Here is a 20,804-nt window from a genome sequence, read left to right as displayed (position 1 = left end):
TCAGTCAATCAAAGCTTCTCCCACAAAGGTCCAGACGTAGACTAACACGTCTGCTTAATGCCATTTTTACCTGACACAAATTAATTGACTTATTAACTTCGAAAATGTTGAAATATTAAATTAAGCTTTTTTTTTTAAGATAAGGAATTGATTTACGAGTTCTTTAAAAGTTAGCAGTCCATATATATATATATATATATATATATATATATATATATATATATATATATATATATATATATATATATATATATATATATATATATATATATATATATATATATATATATATAAAGCAAAGATCGAAGGTGTTGAAATAAGGTCGAAGATAAACAACTTCATTAGGCATGATTTATTCCCCTAAATTTTATTTGCGATTGAAGGTGTTGAAATAAAATGCAGATTATAATAATATTAATGTCGAAGAAGTCTCCTACAAATTTATTCAGAAGAAAAAAGAAAACAAAACCAGCAACTTAATCCATCAAAATAAAAGATATTTAGTCAAATAGTTGTAATCATGTAAACAACAAACATGAATATTGACTCTTAATTCAAAATTGTTTCCGTGGCATAAATTTAAACCATTATGAATCATATATAGAAAGTGATATTATTTAAGAACAAGTCTCAAGGAAGAAAAAAAAGATCAAAAATCAAAATTTACTCCAATCAGATGGGTCATTTCTTGCTCAGCTAATATCAAGTTTTAAATAGCACAAGTTTTCCCATTTTCTAGGTTAGTCTATATATAAGACACTTAGCCTCTGCTAAGACCACAGCCATAAAACTATAATGATCTCTCAAGTGAGTAACAATAAAAATAGAAAATGCAGTAGAAAGATACTCTTGCCAATATAAACTGCAAATATAATTTCACCAGTCCAGAAATATACCCTTACCCAGTTCATGATAATAATACATCATCACCAGAACGAGTTCTTGGGCCCTGGCACTGACCTTCCAGAGGACATGGGCAGTTTAATAGCTCTTCTGTCATATGATACAATGAAACTTATAAGGTCATCTGATAATGACACAACTTATAGAGCTTTACTAAAACTGCGATAATTTAACCAAATCCATGCAAAAACTAAACATGGGCAGTTCATGAACACAGGAACTTACGCCAAGTGACAAACACACACCCATAAAGGCAACTTAAATCATCTGAAATTAAAAGAATTATACTGTTGTTCCTCAAGATATTGGATAGATGGAGACCAAACATTCCAGATCATGAGTTCACTGATGGTCACGGCAAGTGTCCTCGGGGATGTCAAGCTGTCCCTTGTAAAGCTTTTAAATGGCCTCAAGCTTGAAGCCACCATTATTATGGTTGAGACTCCTGTGCATCACGAAAAGCTTCCTGTAGATTCTTGATAGCGGCATCATAGCTCACAAATCCCATGAACCAAAACTCATGGTTGTCTATGGAAACAACCTGAATATATTTTTCTGCAGATTTCATTTTGCTGACCGAAGGACTAGCTGCTTTGAGCTGATTCAAAGGAATAACAACCTGCTCATAAACCAGGAAAATAAATTCATAATCTTCAAATCATCATTACTCAAAAAGGGAGGTCAGCAACACAAAATTTTCAATGTGTTGCAAGACTCCATTCAACAGGCTGTGACACTATGATCATCATTTTAAATTTGAAAAGAATTACAAAGGAGAATCAACTTGGTAATGTATTTATTCCATGAGGAAAAAAATTCACATTAGAAATAAGGAAAAATAAAATCAGCAACACAACTATCTGCAGAAACAAGGGCAAGGTAATTTCCACAGGAATGAGCAAATAATACATAATCATACATGCTTTCAGATACTTATGTCCAGAAAGCTCCTTCCACTAGGTGATTTTGAATAACACACGGGTATGAAATAACACAGGTCTCCAGATGAAGTTGAATATAAAAAAGTAAAGAAAATAATGTATGCATTTCAGGTCAAAAGATACTCCTAACATGTCAGCAACCAATTCTATCAATCTTACACATTTCCCAATCCAGCAAGAACTCAAATAAAATAAGCTTAATATAAGGTTATTTTTAATCCTATGTTGGTTAGAGAGTTGCAGAACTATGGCCCAATAAAGGGCAGAATAAGGAAGCAGGGGTGATCGTCTCCCAGAAGCATTTTTAGATCCAAGACCTGAGGGGCCGAACCTTACAAATTAACCCAGAACAGATAATTCTTCAGGGCTCACAGAGCTCACACCAAATAAAATAAGGAAGCAGGGGTGATCGTCTCCCAGAAGCATTTTTAGATCCAAGACCTGAGGGGCCGAACCTTACAAGTTAACCCAGAACAGATAATTCTTCAGGGCTCACAGAGCTCACACCAATAAAACCTGGTGTAGACCTTGTCAATAACCAACCCAATTAAACTAGATAATTCGTTGCACATCCAGTTTGATTTTGTAACATTCAAGTATCCAAAAATGTTATTAACACAAGGGTTAAAGGTACTTAAGGCAGATAGCAGAAATCTGGACAAAGTGGGATATTACCATGATCTCACAATTTATACATCAGAAGAAGCCAAGTAAATTACTGCAACCATGGTTCAAAGTCCAAATTAAGTGTTCTTGAGTATGATGGTAGTACACTGTCATTTGTGACAACAACATATAATATGAACATTTCACAATGACATGATACAATGATATCGTCAAAAAAATTAGAAGTTGAAATTAGAGTCTATTTATAGTCGTGAGAAAAATAAAATATGATCTCGATCATCATATTATCCAAGAGGAATATCTGCTTCTCCCTAGAAAGAGAAAAGGGGGAGGAAGAAAGGAGAGTTGGCTGAGAGAAAACAAGCGAAGGGGGAGATGGATCTCCCTTTAATCTGCCTTCTTCTCAGTAAAAGAAGGCCTTAAAGATATAACAGGATGATATGCCAAAAGATATAACCACTACTACGACATTTAAGAGCATAATAAGTGAGACAGATTTTATTATTTATATTCGAAAACTCACTCTCACCTGTGGGCTGGAAGTGTGACTCAGCCCACAAGTGAAATTTAAATAAGGAGACAAACTGTGTCCCAGAGAGTTGAACACAAATCCTACAACTCTATAATATTATTAATTTTTTACCACTGACATCTCATCTAAAAAGCTGATACAAATAAACCACAGGACACTAGTTTTATTGGAATTTGGTCTATCTGGGATCTTTCTAATTTATTTATACGCATTACTTTTACCTCAAATGGCACCTGTAGGCTGTTGTAAAAAAATTAGGTTAAAAGCATCAACTTTAGCTCAGTTTCATTGCAAGCATCAACTTTAGTTCCCAAAATGTCATATATGCTACTGCTATACCTACGGCATGGATTCAATAAATCTCCATTGTAATTACCATCAACCCCATGAAAAAAGTTTAGTGTCAAAGATTTTCAAAAGTTTTTAGTAACTAAAATCTAATTTCCAAAAGAAGAGAAGATTTAACTACATATTCAAAGAATATGTAACTTAATCATATAGCGTTCATCAGTGAAGCAAAATTGTTATTTTGAGATGCATGCTTAGTATTACCATAGCTCAGTTAGTTAGAGCACCCATTTAGTAAACAATAGGTCTTGAGTTCGAATCTCAATGAAAAAGCATGGTTTTATTAAATATAATATTTATTTTTAAACACCACCAATACTGATCCCAAGCCCGGATTAAAAGGTAGAGAGTTACGAGGTCACTAACAACCAGCGTAAAACTATATAAGATCTTATGAAGATAGATCTTAACAAATTTTAATATAGAGCCAGGTCATCACCTGGAAGTGACGCGAGGCACCTTCACCACCTAGGGGTCTTGAATTGCAGACAGTGTGTTGGAAGGTCGACCAGAAGCGGCCCATCACATTGGGGCCCGGATGTGGTGTTAAGTAGGCAAAAGTTCTTTTATTGTTTTGGACCAATGAGAGTATAAAGGTAAGTCCAAGAATAGAGAGTTAGGTAAACACATAAATGGTCTAAGAATTGTTGTTGATAAGGATATTAAGAATATTGTTGTAGATGTAAAAAGATTTAGAGATATAATTATAGTTCTAAAATTTGTGAAAGGACAAGATGTTTTGAATGTCATTAGTGTCTATGCCCTTCAAGTTGGATTAGATGATCAAACCAAAAGAGAATTTTGGAAAAGCTTATTTGATATCATTCAAGGAATGCCTGTAACCGAAAAACTTATAATTGAAGGAGATTTGAATAGTCATGTAGAGAAAACATATAGTAAATATAAAGGGGGGCATGAAGGTTTTGGTTATGGGGAGAGAAATGAAGAAGGTGGTATGATTTTGGATTTTACAACTTTGTACGATCTTATAATTATAAATATTTACTTCAAAAGAGAGATGCTCATTTAATTACTTATAAGAATGATTACAATTATAGTCAAATAGACTTTTTTCTCACTAAAAAGGTAGACAAAGTTATTTGTAAGAATTGTAAAGTTATACCTGGCGAAAGTTTGACAAATCAACATAAGTTGATGGTATTAGGTATTTACTATAGAAAATAGAAAAAAAAAAGATAGTAGAAAAAATTACTACGACTAGATGGTGGAATTTTAAAGATGATAATGTACACACTTTTAAGAATAAGATAAAAAGGGAGATGACTTAGAACTTAAATAAGAATAATATTAGTATTATTTCAACTACGATGACCAATAAGATTATGAGCTTAACAAAGGAGATTCTTAATGAAATAAAGGGTAGAGATGTAAACTTAATAGAGAGTTGGTGGTGGTGCGAGGAAGTTCAAAAAACAAATTTGTACTAAAAATTATATTTTAAAAGATTAGCAAAATTATAAATGAGAAAAATTTTAAAAGATATAAAGAATCTAAAAAAAGACTAAAAAAACGATTAGTATGATAAAATAGAATGCTTATGATAATTTTTATAATAGATTAGGTAATACATATGGTAAAAAAGATATATATCGAATTGCTAAAGTATAGGAAAGAAAGTTTATGAATTTAAATAATATTAGGTGTATTAAAGATGAAAATAAAAAAATACTTATTAATGATAGTGAGATTAAAGAAAGATAAAAATTTTATTTATATAGATTATTTAATAAATATTCCACATGGGACTTAGATTTAATGAGACATGATGGCGATGGATTTAATAATCATAGATTTATTCATAAAATTAAAGCTAATGAAATAAAAGATGCATTAAAGAAAATGAAAAAATAGCTAAGAGTGTGAGGCTTAACGATATCCCTATTGAGATGGTTAACTAAATTATTTAACAAAATCATAAGATTCAAAAATATGCCTGATGAATGGAAAAAGAGTTTTATGGTACCAATTTACAAAAACAAGGATGACATAAAACATTATTTAAATTATAGAAGAATTAAGATCATGAACTATATTATGAAACTATGGAAAAGAGTCATCAAAAGTAGGATAAGGCTTGAAATAAATATCTCTAAAAATCAATTTGGTTTTATGGTTGATCAAATCAATTTGGTATTATTCCTAAAAGATCAACTATAGAAGTTATTTATTTATTAAGATAATTAATGGAAAAGAATATAGAGAAAAAAAAGATTTGTATATGATTTTTATTGACTTAGATAAAGTCAATAATATGGTTTCTAGAAATTTATTATGGTAGCTTTTAGAAAAAGAAAAGTGTATCCACTAATTATATTGATATTATTAAATATATATATAATAATATAATTACTTGTGTTAGAACTACAAGAAGTGTGTCGTAGCGCATTAAGTCCCTATTTTTTCACGTTGATAATTGATGAACTTATTAATCATTTACATGATAGACATCCCCAATATATGTTATTTACTGATGATATTGTCATAATTAATGAAAGCCTAAGTAAAATTAATTATAAGCTTAGCAATGAAGGCAAGCCTTAGAAACTAAAGGTTTTAGATTAAGTAGAACTAAAACTGACTATATAAAATATAATTTTAATGATTCAAGAAATAGACAAGAAAATATAATTAAATTGGACGGACAAGAAGTCTCTTAGATAAAAGCTTTAGGTATGTTGGATCAATTATTTAACAAGTTAGAGCGATCAATGAAGATATTATTCACAGAGTAAAAACAGGATAATTAAAATGACGAGAGACATTAGGAGTCTTGTGTGATCATCGGATAAGATAAAAAAAAAATTATAAGACAATTGTGAGACTAATAATACTTTATGGGTCGAGCATTAAGTAGTTAAGAAAAAACATATACAAAAAATTTGTGTTGTCGAAATGAGAATGTTGCGATGAATGTATAGAGTTACTAGGAAAGATAGGAAAAGAAATACTCTTATTCATGAATAACTAGGTATAAGCTTCAATAGGGGATAAGATAAGAGAAAATCGCTTAAGATGGTATGAGGCATATACTGAGAAGACCTCCGGGTGTGGCAGTTAAAAGAGATAAAATAATTAATGTTAGTGGTACGAGAAAAGATAGAGAAAGATTTAAAAATACCTCAATGAAAACTATAAATAAAAATTTAAATACTCTTAACTAATAAGCATATGATTTTTTACAAATCTCAATGACGGCAAAAGATCCATGTATCCGACCCCAAATAGCTTCTATAAATAAAAATTTAAATACTCTTAACTAATAAGCATATGGTTTTTTACAAATCTCAATGACAGCAAAAGATTCATGTATCCGACCCCAAATAGCTAAGACTTAAAACTTTGTTGTTATTATTATTGTATGCTTAGTGTTACAAAAAAAGATTATTATAAAAAACTTATCTATAAAGGTCTTACCATATCTACTATAATGCCTAATGATTTTACTTTCTTTACTCTCCTTCACTAAGCCTCTGCTTTTCTGTTGATTTCACTTTCTTTAATAAAATTTTGTAAGATAAGTTAATCCTCATATATGGGTCACATGTAATGTTTTTTTATGATCTTCTTTCATGATATGATATCATCTATGAGAAATTAATGAATATTTAGCATTATATCTTAATCTACTTATAGATAAGCCTATAAAGTACACACAAGTGTGTTATTTACCTACATCCATGTATATAAAACATGTATTCTTCGTACTCAGAGACACGATCACACATGCTTATGGACTTTACGTATTACATATGTATGTATTAATTCAAATGAGTAAATATAAACTTGGTTCTCTCTGAAAATTCCCACATAAGGTTCAAGGCAATCTTGTCATTGTTCCTCGGTAGATAAAGGCACCAAAACTTTTAAACAAAATGGATCCCAATTTCATATTAAATATTTGGACAAACAACATAGTCCATCTAACCCTTTCTTGAGATCATAAAAATTAGAAACTCTTTAGATCATTCTATAAGAAACTTGAGTAGAATCCCAATAATTGTAAGCATTAACAAATATTTTTTCCCTTTGTACATGCAATAGTGTGTCTACCCATGCATATGGTTCACACAATGTAGTAGAGGAACTTCGAAGAGGAATGTTAAATCCTCAAAGGTTGGAAAGAATCCTGTTGGCTAAATTAAGTGCATATGGTCTTTCACTTCTTGGACTGAACATTTATGGTGCTTATTCCTACCATGCTTATGTGTCAAATTTCAAAAATTGTAAATAATAAATATTTTGCTTTGTTATGTACATGAGTACAAAATATGCTGAAGCACATGTATGCACAATGTCATAAATGACCTTCTCTAGCTAACAAAAGAAATATCAACTCCTAAAATTTTGTTGAAAGATACTTCGGATGGATGATTCTATTGGATAAACTTAGCGTATATGCTATTTTCCTTCTGTTCTCAGACATTACCAGAGCTTATTGCTCCTGTGCTTAACAAAGAATCTAATATGAAGGTCCAAAAGGTGAAATGTCCAAAAATTTCACTCTGTTGGGAAAGCTAGCTCCCATTCTCCTCTACATAAATGTCATTGTTAGTATATTTGAAAATGTTCTTCTAGGTCTGACTATGTATACATCGATGCACAAACTAATAAAAGTTTTTGATATTTCCATAGACATATTTATCCTATACTCGATGGAATCCAGTAAAATAAGATCACAAGTTCATGATGCTAGTTATGTTTCAGAATGCATACCTTATAATAACTCCATTCAGTCTGATCCCCGACTTTGTAGGAAAGAGGATTGTCACTGCAAAATGCAAGTTTTGCTGTGGAGAGATAAAGAACTCCCATAACAGGACCAGCAGATGTTGACAGATAGCACGCATAGGATTTCTTAAGTTGCTCTTCAGGAAGTGTGTCAAAAGTTTGTCGAAATATCTTATCATAACCACCTTCTGCAATCACTTTGGTACCCTGAGCAATCCTTCCCATGGTAGCTTCAACAAAACTGGGTCCAGTGTTCACTGGAATGAATAGGAACACAAAACATCAATAAATATGCCATTGGCCTACTAAATAAGCAGAGTAAGAATGATAAAGTTTTCATAAAAGGAAGTGAAAGGGCAAAGATCAACACAATTATTTAGATAAAAAAGACAAATAAAGGTACATTAATTGAAAATAAAATGAATCAGCTAAAATGACTCATCAATTTAGTATTAGTCTTACACTAAATTCAGCATGACACATGAAATCCACTGGCGCATATAAGAGTTTTGGTGTTTTTTTCTAGGATCATCCTAAAACATGGAACAAGCTATATCTATGTGCTAAAGTATAGATAGTATAAAAAAATTGTATGGCATGCACATTTTATAAATTTTAGAAATGGTGTCATAATTAGTGAAATTAGGTGAGTGATCATGGTCGATGTGGCTAAATTGTCACTGTGCATTTTATTACATAAGTTTGCTATACATGACAAAAATAGCGGTTGTTAGTAGGCTACATCAACCATTGTTGACCTCATAGGTTGATAATAATCTAAAAGAGCATAGTTCTACAGAGCTTCCTACACGATGTCAAATTTTAGACTTCATAAAGAGAATTTGATCCAGATTTTGTTTGACTTACAAAAGTTATACAATCTATATCAAATAGCTTGTAGTTATTGGTTATAATATAACTAAATATAAACATGTATATTATTGGCTAAATTGTCACTGTGCATTTTATTACATAAGTTTGCTATACATGACAAAAATAGCGGTTGTTAGTAGGCTACATCAACCATTGTTGACCTCATAGTTTGATAATAACCTAAAATAGCAAAGTTCTATAGAGCTTCCTACACGATGTCAAATTTTAGACTTCATAAAGAGAATCAGATCCAGATTTTGTTTGACTTACAAAAGTTATACAATCTATATCAAATAGCTTGTAGTTATTGGCTATAATATAATTAAACATAAACATACATAATATAGGCATTTGCAGGTTAATTCTAAAGAGAACGGAAAAATTACAACTTTGTTCATTTTAGTTCTATGTTGTCAACAATTCAAATTTCCAAGTCAATCTAGTTTACAAGCCCTTCTAATGGCTAAAACTATTGGCAAGAGCCAGCCATATGACTTATCCACCCATCTGCACAAGTTATCTACCCCCTTCCCTTGCTCCTCTTCTTTTCTCACACAAACAACAAACGACAACTAAAACTATTTCTTAAATTGCATGACCTACTGTGATGCTCTTAGCATATACCCCGTGAAGTTACTGCTTGCATATATAGCTTGCTACCACCGTAAATAAACAATTAACTCCACTTTAAAAACTTGTCTATAGCTTAGACCCATGCCTATGAATAGGATACATAGTTCGAGCAGGTTAAAAGTCAATCTGAAAAATCAAATTACAACGTCTCAATTGGAATGAAGGATGGGAATAAAATGGAATTAGTCATTTAACAAGTCAACAGGCTGAACTACCATTATTCCCTGCAACTAAAATCAGATCATAATGCAAGAAAAAGATATGACAGATTTGCACACTATTTTTGGAAAGTTTTAGAAGCAGTATATCCTTACCAGATCCCAAACAGGGAAACATAACTGACTATAATTAACAGCCAAAAAGGATTACCTTGCTGCAACAGGCAAAGAATAAGAATATCATAAATTTTCTGCTGCAATCGTTTACCATTCTCACATATCATTGGATTTCCAGTTTAAATTTTCAATAATTTTGTGTTCCTTGTTCACTCGCATCTTATCGCACCTCAAAATTGTAAGAACCCAATGTTACATCCGGATTTTCAATAATTTCGTGATCTTCCTTGTTCACTCTCGTCTTATCTCATTTCAAAACTGCATTACATAGAACGACTTAGAGCTTACTATCAACAAAAAAGTAAGGATCCTAAGTTCCAATAAGCCATGCATCCAAAATTCCACAGTTCTATACTGCAAGTCAGTAGGGCGAGAGAAGGGAAGGAAAGAGCCATTCTAGTATCCACATAACTATCTTCGTAGCACATATAATTCCTTTTAAGATGTACGCATTCAAAACGAGATGAGGAGGAACCCTAAAATTGCAATACTCACGGTGCTGCCATGTATTTCTGGAGAAATCCTCAGCTTTCTTCGCCGACTCCCCGACCTTCTTCCCCCATCTCTTAAGCACGTTCTTCACCGTCTCCGTCGTACCTAACCATTAAAAAAAAACCATTCCGACCAATCAATGCTCGACCTTGACAAACCAAAAATCGCACCCCAAACAAAAAAGAAGGGGGAAAGCTCTACTTTTCGAGGAGGAGGAGGAGGAGTTCGCCGCGGGGGAGCGAGCGACGTAGGGGTTCGACTCAGCCGGTGCCGTGGCAGCGGCGGGGGCGGGCGGGGTCTCGATCGTAGTCGGATCAGGCGGCAGGGTCTGGGGTCTGGACTGCTTTTGGGACTGGGGGTCGTCAGGACCAGGACCAGGAGGCGGCGGGGGAGGGGAAGCGCCGTCCTCCGTGTGGTGATTCGTGCGCGGGGCAACGTCCGGCGAGTGTCCGCCGTCGGATCCCGTCTTGGCAACTAGATCGACGGCCGAATCCATCGCGATCGGGTCGGAAACCTCGGGCTGCTCTTCGTTCCTCGAGGTGGAGGTTTCCAAAGCTCCAATTTCGGATGCGGTCCTACGCCGGACCACGTTTAAATCATCGTACTTAAGTCGAGTCCCAAAGAACGCTCCACGAGACACTTGTGACACGAGGCAGCGGCGTCGTAACGGCACACCAGGGCTTTCGAAATTTTCGACCGTTATAATGTAATTTTGACCGTTATAAAAACTTCAAATCGGAGCGGGTCACAGTGCATGGATTTGGATTTGATGGATACAAACATGGTAACGGATGTGACAGCTCGTTATTTCCTCTACATTATCCGACTCGTAATTGGTTCGATTGGATTCCGTTCCGGTCGGCTCCTCTCCAGTGCGGTGGAGAGAAGCGTGGCAGAGATCTGTCCGTCGTAGGTTTGGGCTCTTCATGCAAAAAATTGACTTGGGCCACATGGGCTCTTCTGGCACGGAATGTCGGGACAATCCTAACCCACCGACTCATCCGATTCATTTAATTGACTTGTTGGATTTGAGGTCAAAATTGACACCCCGATTGAGACCTGTTACTGGAGTGACCAAGCTATGTGGCCAAGTGGGTCCATCACTTGGGACTACTTACCTAACTGCAAGTTGGTCCTTGATTCCTACCCAACCCATCCAGCATAGTTACTTACACATTAAAACAAACAATAGCAGACAACAATAATGAAACTAAATGTGTGGCATCACATGTTTTTTCTGTTACATGATTACATATATCAATTACTGCAAATTAGATTTAAATTTTTTTATTCACTCATTTAATTCTATCAAATAAATAATGATTGGTTGATAATAAATAGCATGAATTCCTCTGCAGTGGCGTGGAAGGCAGGCTGGAAGGCAGATCCCCACCTAACGTAATCTAAGCGATAAAAGTTTTTAGGCGAATTTTTTAATATATATATATATATATATTTTTTTTTTTTTGATTTTTTATCTTCTGTTATATATATATATATATAATGGTGTTGTCCTTCTAACACTAATGCAAATATGGATGAAGATATAAAAAGCTTCTCTTTTGTTACTTTTCATCTTCTTCTTTTTTCCATATTTAAGATCATTTTAAATAATGTTTTTATGCGATGTATTATTATTTTTTATTTTTATCAAAAATAGTGAATCACCGATTAAAATTTTATTTTTCTAGATCAAAATTTTTAACATACATTGTTGATCTACTTAGGAACTCAAATATAAAAGAAACGTTATACGGATGAATTATAATTTCTTAGAAATAAAATAAACAAAGAGAAGATAAAAAAAAAAAACTGACACATTGTTTAGATGCTAAAAATTCAGATCTTTTTGAACAGTGTGTCTATCCGATGCATAGTTTTAAATTTTTCATCCAAAATAATGCATCACCAATTAGAAATCTTTTTTCCAAATAATTTTTTTTGACAGACATCCTTGATCTATTTAGAAGCCCAAATGTAAAAAAAAAATTTATGCATGTATTATAATTTATTATAAATATACAAATAAGTAGAAAATAAAAAATGACACTTTTTAGATGCTAAAAAATCATAAAAAAAACTAAAAAAAATCTAAAAATGAAAAACTTAGTAGCATATGTTATAAGTTTAATATTCAAAATTTTCTTAAAAATTTGAGATCGTTTTGAATAATATATATATGCAATACATTATTTTTTATTTATTTTTAAATAGTCCATCACCCATCAGGAAATTGTTTTTCTATTTTACCTATATTGAGGGCCTATTTAAAAGATTAAGTATGAAAGTACATTGTATGAATGTATTATAATTTGTTAGAAATAAAAAAGAGAAAAATATAAAAATGATATGATATTTAGATGCTAAAGATTCATAAAAATACCCAAAAAAATTCTCTAAAATAGAAAAGCTATGACATATATCCATAAGAGTCCTATTCAAAATTTTTCTAAAAATTTAAGATCATTTTGCATAGTGCATTTATGCAATGCACAATTTTTTAAATTTTCTCAATAATAGTGCATCACCTATTAGGAAATTTTTTTTTCTAGACTAAAGTTTCTAGATATATTATTGATTTATTTAAAAGCTCATATGTGAAAATATATTATACGAATACCTTATAATTTTTTAGAAATACAAAAATGAGAAGAAAATAAAAAATGACATGTAATGCTAAAAATTCATAAAAATACCAAAAAAAAATAAAAAAATAAAACCAGTAACATATCTTCATAAGATTCCTATTTAAAGCTTTTCTAAAAATTTAAGATTATTTTAAATGGTGTACCTATGCAATGTACTATTTTTGAATTTTCCTCAATAATAGTGCATCACATTTTTATAAAAAAAATTCTCTAAACCAAATTTTCTACATATATTGTGAACTCTTTAGAAGGTTATATTTAAAAAAAAATATTATATTGATGAATTATAATTTGTTAGAAACAGAATAAGAAAGATAAAAATAACACAATGATTTTATTTTTATAAAGAATGCTCAAAATATCAATAGTAAAATAATAAATTTTTATAACAATATTTAGAATAGCAAACATCAATGCAACTGTAGAACCGTAGCTATATAATAAATAAAAAAAAATAGATGTCAATTGGTAATATATGAAGCAAATATGTATAATGTAAAGTCATGTCAAGTACGCTTGCTGTTTGTTCTATGTAAAGGGACTGCGGTGCCTCATTTCATTTAATGTCCACATCTATCTACTTTACTGAAGCAGGCTTATGTTACTAATACACATAAATCAACGTACAAAGTGGTTTAAATCACATTATGTTGAAGATGAATTTGACGAGATTTTAATCCTACTAATAAATTTCTCAACCGTTGCATTGTCCCAAATGTGGGTCCACTCATGGGGGAGGCAATAGTAAGGTGGTTGTTCTTATCCAACCATGCGACACACGCGTCAATCCACATCATCCATTACATGCGATCGTCAAACAGAAGATTAAAGTGTCTGCCGAAGACGTGAACCTAAAAGCCACGTGAATGCTACGAGGCCGCCACGTCGGACACCCTCCGGTTCCCACTGAGCGGGTGCGACCGCTTCCCCTCCCTCCTCCCCCGCATGGCCCACCGCGCGAGGCGCAGCCCGCGCAAACCCATCCGCCGCTCCGCCCCCCTGAGCTCCGCCACCACCTCTGCCATTGAAGGCCTTTCCCTGGCGGCCGCAACCAAGCACCTCCCCGCCACGTCCGCCATCGCCCTTGCAGCCTCCTTCTCCCTCCTCCCTTCCGGCGCCGCCCGCGGGTCCCATATCTCCTCGTACCGCCCCTCCTCCAGCAGTCGCCTCGCCCAGTCCACCAGCGACGGCGGGCTGTACTCCACGTCGATGGCTTCCCGCCCGCTGAGGACCTCGAGGAGGACGACGCCGAAGCTGTATACGTCGGTGCTCGTGCTGACGTCCTCCGGGTGGAAGTAGGCCGGGTCGAGGTAGCCCATGGTGCCGGCAGGCTGCGGTAAAACGGCAGCTTCGTGGCCGTCCCGGGAGGACAGGCGCACGGCGAGGCCGAAGTCGGCGAGGCGGGGCCGGCCCTTGGCGTCGAGTAAGAGGTTGGCGGGCTTGACGTCGCGATGGGCGACGCAGAGGGAGTGGAGGTGGGCGAGGGCGGTGGCGGAGAGGAGGGCTAGGCGGAGACGGCGAGGGAATGGTGGTGCTGGGCGGAGCTGGTCGTGCAGGAGGTCGTGGAGGGATCCTTGTGGCATGAGGTCGACGACCGCGATGCGTGGGGAGGGCCCGGCGGCCGGCGTGGCGCCCACAAGGTTCACCAGGAGCGGACTGCGTGGGAGGCAGGAGAGGAGGCCAATCTCGGCGTCGGCGGCCGAGGGCGAATCCGAGGAGATAGAAAACTGGGAGGGGAGCTTGGCAGCGGCGAGGAGGCGGCCCTGATCGAGCGAGGCGAGGAAGACGGAGCCGTGGCTGCCGCGACCGAGCAGGGAGGAAGCAGAAAAGCCGGAGGTGGCGGACTCGATCTCCTCGTGGGTGAACACCCGGTGCTTGGGGCCCCAAGCTGGTTCTTCTTCTTCTCCGTAGGAAGTTCTGCAGCAAGAGAAGGAAGACCTCATCTCGTTGGAGATCAAGTTCAAGACCGATTGGAGATCAGTCAAATGGCGGAGGGCGAAGGAGCTGACGGCACGAAATTTGAGGCCCCGTGGTTGGCAAGTGGGAAGGGCCGGGGAATACAAGGGATGGCGGGCCGGCGCGTGGTGGGAGGGATGTCTGTTTCGTGTTCAAGAACACTGGAATATGCAAATCGGTTCACACTTAACTTATACTCATTTTCTCTACCGGATAGGTGATTGGATGGTACTACGGGGCCCGTATTTTCCTCCATCTTTAGTCAGGTAGATTTGTTGCGATGGAAGGATCACATTTACTGGTGGCTTCGTGATCTTACCGAACGCAGCGGTTGGATGAAAGAAGAGGCGAAGCGTGGGTCCATTTGTTGCGGTTTGACACGCCTCCTCTATCTGATACGACTCTCTGATATACTCAGTTGTGCGTTGGGTTTGACTTTGACCAAAATAGATGGGACGTCAGAGACTCCCTAATAAAGTCCACAACCTTAAGGTTTAGGCGTTTATGCAACTCCGGTATCCAGCAATGTACGTGTTTCCCCTGTCATGCCTTCTCGAGCAACTTGGTGACGTCAACCAAGGTTGACATTGTCTCATTGCACGAATCTGGTGCCAACTCTCATTCGAATACATCGATCCTGGCCATGCTTTGAGATTGTGAAATTAGAAATCAAACATCCTTGATGGTGTTTTACCTACGAGGTCCATGATACTTTGGTCGTATATCCCTTGTTCTTGGGATGCTCACTGCTCGTACTTCAAGGAAAGGTTTCGCAAGTTTAGTTCATGAATGCAAAAACAATCTTCGAATTAAATATACAGATTTCCCCTTTTTAGGGGGAAAATTTACTGATATTTAAGCTAAGAAGACTCCAATTGGGACACAAATTTACCAACTTAGTTGGATATATCCATCCAATACGAAAGCATGAAAACATGGTATCTTATTAAGAAGATACATGCAGGAAAACCCTGCAGTGAGTGCGTCTGAAGCGCATACTCAGCTAGAGACATCTTCCAGCAACTTATACCTCCTTACTTTACCTCTGAAGACTTGCTTCGCTTGTGACCGTGCTTCGTATGGCCTCTCAGGCAGCCTTTGTCTTTTGATGGGCTTGTCGAGATGCAATACTGAAGAGCAGCGTCGTAGCTTCACTGCTGTAGCTGATCCGACGACATCACCATTAGAGGAGGAAGAGAAGGAGGTGTTCTGAGCTGTGCAGTTCTCTGGAGCAACGGGCTTGCCGGCCGCTACGTCTCTTAAGCACCAGTTACATGCGCGATAAGCCTCAGCCTTGGGGTAGAGATTGCTGCAGTATCTGTAGGACACAGTCGATCGATGGGTAAAAGTATGAAACGGAGATAGCTTCGGATGGAATCACTTCGACAAAGGATTATACTCTTACTTGTGTTGAAACCTAACATGGCAGGTTTTGCATCGAAAGAGCTCCTCCGGCAGGCCGCGGTCGCCGCACATGCTGCAGACAGGCGATGATGGAGGAGAACAGCCTCCGTCCCCTCCCATCGCAGAGAGCTCAGGTTGCTTCTTCTTCTACCTTGCATAACGGAACGAGAAGAGGAGCATAAGGAAGAGAGGGAGGAAACATGAGGAAGAGAAGAGGACCGGAAGGAAGCGAGCGTGGAGATGAGGAGAAGGGAAGGGAGGATGAATACCACACACATCTTCTTGGGTTCTTTAATCGACGGGAGAGGTCGCTTTCAACAACCCCGCGTGTGGAAAGGAACGAGAGACGGATGATCTGAACAAAAAGTATGGGTGCCATCACCTAGGCAAAAGGGATGACCAATCTCTCTCTCTCTCTCTCTCCCTCTCCGCCCCAACGAAAGGCACTGTTTCTCTAACGTGCAAGCCACTGCAACCGAGGTTTGATCTAAACAAAAGGGACTTCGTACGTGGATGCTCGTCGAGATCTCAGAGTGCAAGGCGTCGGAGAAACTTGACATTAAGTAGAGGCTGACTCAACACCTTATTATTTTATATTTATTTATGTATTTATTTTAGGTGAGAAGGCTAAGAAGACCGGTAGCTGAGGAGCTCGTAATACAATTATTTTAGTCCTTATTCCAATTCTTGAAGAAAGATATAATGTATTTTTCCAGAATGCTTCTCGTACCCATGCATCGGTTGCCCGAAGCTTACCTGTCTTGTGAGTGGCTCAGTCCACCAATGGGTTGGCTTCGGCTTTACCCATTAATATATATTGGGCCTTCGAGATGTATGTAGCCCATTATTGGAAGCCACAAAAAGGATACGTACAATATTTTATATGTTCGAGTACAATTAATTACATATGCTTATATTAATATCTATCCATTCCATATCCAGACTTGCGGATGAATGTGACTCCATCAATGTTTCCGGATAGGGATATGGGTATGAGTTCATGTCCAATTGAATTTAAATATTGAAAAATATATCTGTAAACCAACTCTTTTAATTGAAAGCTACACTAATTCAACTCAAAAGTTAATCTTAACAAATTGTGAATCAATCCAATATATGTATGACTCTCTTAATTGTTATAAATGTGAGATTATTTTTTTAGACATCTCTTCATTTTTATTTCACATATGAATACTTTTAAAAAATTATACATCTCTACCCACCACAAGCTACTACTAGTCATAATAAATATAAAATATATTATATAAATGGATTTTCGTGTGGATAAAGAATGACATTGGATATGGATAGTGTGGGATCTGTTTCCATCCCAAACACAAGTTTTTCAAGCTTTACGATAATAATTATAAAATTACAGAAAAAGAAAAAGAAGGGAACATCATTATTCCTTATTATTTCCAAAACATAACAAGATTATTAAATTCTTTATTTTATTAGGTCCAATCGATTAATTTCCATGAATACTTATACTAGTATAATATATATTTAGATATTTTTCTTAGATAACAATAATAATAATAAAATCATAAATCTCAATTATTTAGAATCGACTATATTAATCTCTTATCTTCATTAAGATTCATAAAATATATTTATTTATTTATTTTTAGAATATTTAAATTTTTATTTATAGTTTCTATTAAGATCTTTTTATATCTTTCTTTATCTTTTATCATACCACTAATATTAATTATTTTATATTTTCTAACTATCATTCCAAATGTCTCTCATATCATTAATTTTCTCTCATTTTATCATCCATCAAAGTGATACCTAATTATTCAAATTTCGTATCTTTTTATGTATGTATTTTTTTAGATGTCCAATACTTAGATCTATAAAGTATTATTGGTCTCACTATCTTATATTTTTTTAATTTCAAAGATATCCAATAATTACACAAGACTTCTAACGCCTCTCATCATTTTAATGGTCCTATTTTCATTTTATAAATAGTAATTTTTTATCTTATTTAATAATTGAAACAAGACACATAGTCCTTTTACTTAAAGGATTTTTTTATCTAATTTAACTATATTCTCTTTTATATTTATATACTTACTAAAATTATATTTATATATTCAATTCTAATCTTATTTAATCTAAATTTTTAGTTTGTAAGGCTTATCGCAGTAGTTCAAGTTTATAATTAATTTCATTTAGACTCTCATCAACTAAAATAATATCAACAGCAAATAATATATACCATAAAAGTCTATCATATAAGTGATTAGTAATTTTGTCCATTATCAATATGAAAAAGTTTGACTTAATGCAGAACCTTGGTATAATCGTATGTTAATGAAAAACTTACTGGACGTGCACTCTATAATTATAAAACTAGTAGTTATATTATCATATATATCTTTATTAACATCAATATAATTAGTAGTACATATATCTTTCTTTTCTAAAACTTATTATAATAAAACTTTAGAAACCTTATCATATGTTTTCTCTAAGTTAAAAAAAATATGCAAATTTAGTTTTTCTTACAATTTTTACTATTTATTTTAATAAATAAATAGCTTCTATGATTAATCTTTTAAGCATAAAACTAAATTAATTTTTAGATATATTTATTTTATGCTTTATCCTACTATTGATAACTTTTTTTCTAAAGTTTTCTAGTATGGCTAGTTATTTTATTTTTTTTTATAATTTGAATAATTTTGCATATTACTCTTATTTTTATAAATTGGTACCAGAAACTCTTTCTCCAATCATCGATCATCCTTTCGAATCTCATAATTTTATTAAATAAATTAGTTAACCAAGCTACTCGCTTGTCCTCTAAATTTTTTCATTGCCATCAAATCACACACTCTTAACTATTTTCATATTCTTTAATATGTCTTTTACTTTATTAACTCTAATTTTATAAATAAATATATAAATATTAAATCTACCACTATTATTTATCATTAAATCTAAATCCTATGTAGAATATTTAGTAAATAATTTATAAATTTTTTTTTATTTTTAATCTCATTATCATTAATAATTATTTTTTAATATTTGTTTTTAATACAATTAATATTACCTAATTTCTTACACTTTTTTATTGTCTGTATATCTTTTTCACCATATTTAATATTTAATTTATTATAAAAATTATCATAAGCTTTATATCTTATCATACTAACTGTTTTCTAAGCCTTTTTTTTATATTCTTTATATCTTTTATTTTTTTATATAATTTTATTAATTTTTAAAATATGATCTTTTAGTAAAAATTATTTTTTAAACTTACTCGAACCACCACCCTCTCTCTTAAGGTTATATCTCTATTTTCAGTTTCACCAAAAATCTTCTTTATTAAGCTCTTAATCTTATTAATCATCTTAGTCTATATAATATTAATATTATCATCATCAAAGTTTCTAAGTCATCCCACTTTTTATCTTATTCTTAAAAATATTCACATTATTATCTATAAAATTCTACCTTCTAATTCTAGTAATTTTTTTTACTATCTATCTTTTTCTTCTTTTATTTTCTATAACAAATATCCAATAGCATCATTGATTCATTAAACTTTCACCGGATATAACTTTATAATTCAAACAAATAGCTATATCTATTTTTCTAGTGAGAAAAAATATATTTAATAATAGTTGTGATTACTCTTGTAAGTAATTAAATATTTATTTCTTTTCTTGAAGTGAATATTTATAATTATAAAATCATACAAAGTTATAAAATCCAAAATCGAAATCACCATATACCCCTTTCTATCATATATGTTGTTTGTATACATGACCATTCGAATCTCCTTTAATTATAGGTTTTTCGGTTATAGGTATTTTTTTTTAATAATATAATCTAAGTTTGCACAAAATTCTTTTTTAGTTTGATCATCCAATTTGACTTGGGGCATAAATATTAATGACACTCAAAACATCTTTTTATTTTTATAAATTTCAGAACTATAATTATATTTGTAAATATTTTTTACATCTACTATATAAGATCCTTATGAACAATAATTTGTATCTATTATTATGTTTAACTTTTTTAATATACCAAATTTTAAATATGGTACTATCAATTTTTTTAGTTTTTTTTTTCGATCCACGTTGTAAGTAAATAATATTTATTCTTCTTTTGATCATGAGACCTATCAATTCTAATATCTTCTCCGGAAGTATTTATATATTCTAAATTACTAATTGAACTTTTTGCTTTTGAACTAATTTTTTTATTCTTATTGGTCCTGGCCTATTTGATATTATATTTGGGTATCAATATGATGGTCTCCTTTTCCGAATGACCTCGTAACTCATTGTTTATAATTCTAAATACCTTGACGATGAAGATGCCTCGTGTCACTTCACATAGT

General features: G+C 34.0%; 3 protein-coding genes across 3 annotated transcripts; all 3 read right to left on the bottom strand.

Annotated features, from left to right (window-relative positions):
* Nucleotides 1-844: 844 nt before the first annotated feature.
* On the bottom strand, nt 845-11,088 carry LOC103969622 (GEM-like protein 1). Its single transcript, XM_009383207.3, has 4 exons — nt 10,635-11,088; nt 10,437-10,538; nt 8,086-8,357; nt 845-1,522 (listed from the first exon to the last, which is right to left on the bottom strand). Exons 1-4 carry the CDS (start codon nt 10,927-10,929, stop codon nt 1,334-1,336), a joined length of 858 nt encoding a protein of 285 aa, XP_009381482.3. The 5' UTR covers nt 10,930-11,088; the 3' UTR covers nt 845-1,333.
* A 2,723-nt stretch (nt 11,089-13,811) lies between these two features.
* LOC135625853 (serine/threonine-protein kinase-like protein At1g28390) lies at nt 13,812-15,178 on the bottom strand. The gene has a single exon (XM_065130956.1). It carries the CDS (start codon nt 15,022-15,024, stop codon nt 13,951-13,953), a length of 1,074 nt encoding a protein of 357 aa, XP_064987028.1. The 5' UTR covers nt 15,025-15,178; the 3' UTR covers nt 13,812-13,950.
* An 858-nt stretch (nt 15,179-16,036) lies between these two features.
* LOC135581240 (uncharacterized) lies at nt 16,037-16,561 on the bottom strand. The gene is made up of 2 exons (XM_065130912.1): nt 16,443-16,561; nt 16,037-16,355 (listed from the first exon to the last, which is right to left on the bottom strand). The coding sequence occupies exons 1-2, from the start codon at nt 16,559-16,561 to the stop codon at nt 16,037-16,039; spliced, it is 438 nt and encodes a 145-aa protein (XP_064986984.1).
* Between the last annotated feature and the right edge of the window lie 4,243 nt (nt 16,562-20,804).

The sequence above is a fragment of the Musa acuminata genome, chromosome BXJ2-10 (assembly GCF_036884655.1).
Source record: "Musa acuminata AAA Group cultivar baxijiao chromosome BXJ2-10, Cavendish_Baxijiao_AAA, whole genome shotgun sequence".
Taxonomy (NCBI): domain Eukaryota; kingdom Viridiplantae; phylum Streptophyta; class Magnoliopsida; order Zingiberales; family Musaceae; genus Musa; species Musa acuminata.
This window is presented reverse-complemented; position numbering and strand designations above follow the sequence as displayed.

Coding starts and splice junctions, on each gene's coding strand:
- LOC103969622 (XM_009383207.3), bottom strand. CDS start 10,929: ATGGATTCGGCCGTCGATCTAGTTGCCAAGACGGGATCCGACGGCGGA. Junction 10,539..10,634: donor CTCCTCCTCCTCCTCGAAAA/GTAGAGCTTTCC, acceptor TTTAATGGTTAG/GTACGACGGAGACGGTGAAG. Junction 8,358..10,436: donor CAGAAATACATGGCAGCACC/GTGAGTATTGCA, acceptor TATTCATTCCAG/TGAACACTGGACCCAGTTTT.
- LOC135625853 (XM_065130956.1), bottom strand. CDS start 15,024: ATGAGGTCTTCCTTCTCTTGCTGCAGAACTTCCTACGGAGAAGAAGAA.
- LOC135581240 (XM_065130912.1), bottom strand. CDS start 16,561: ATGGGAGGGGACGGAGGCTGTTCTCCTCCATCATCGCCTGTCTGCAGC. Junction 16,356..16,442: donor CATGTTAGGTTTCAACACAA/GTAAGAGTATAA, acceptor TGTGTCCTACAG/ATACTGCAGCAATCTCTACC.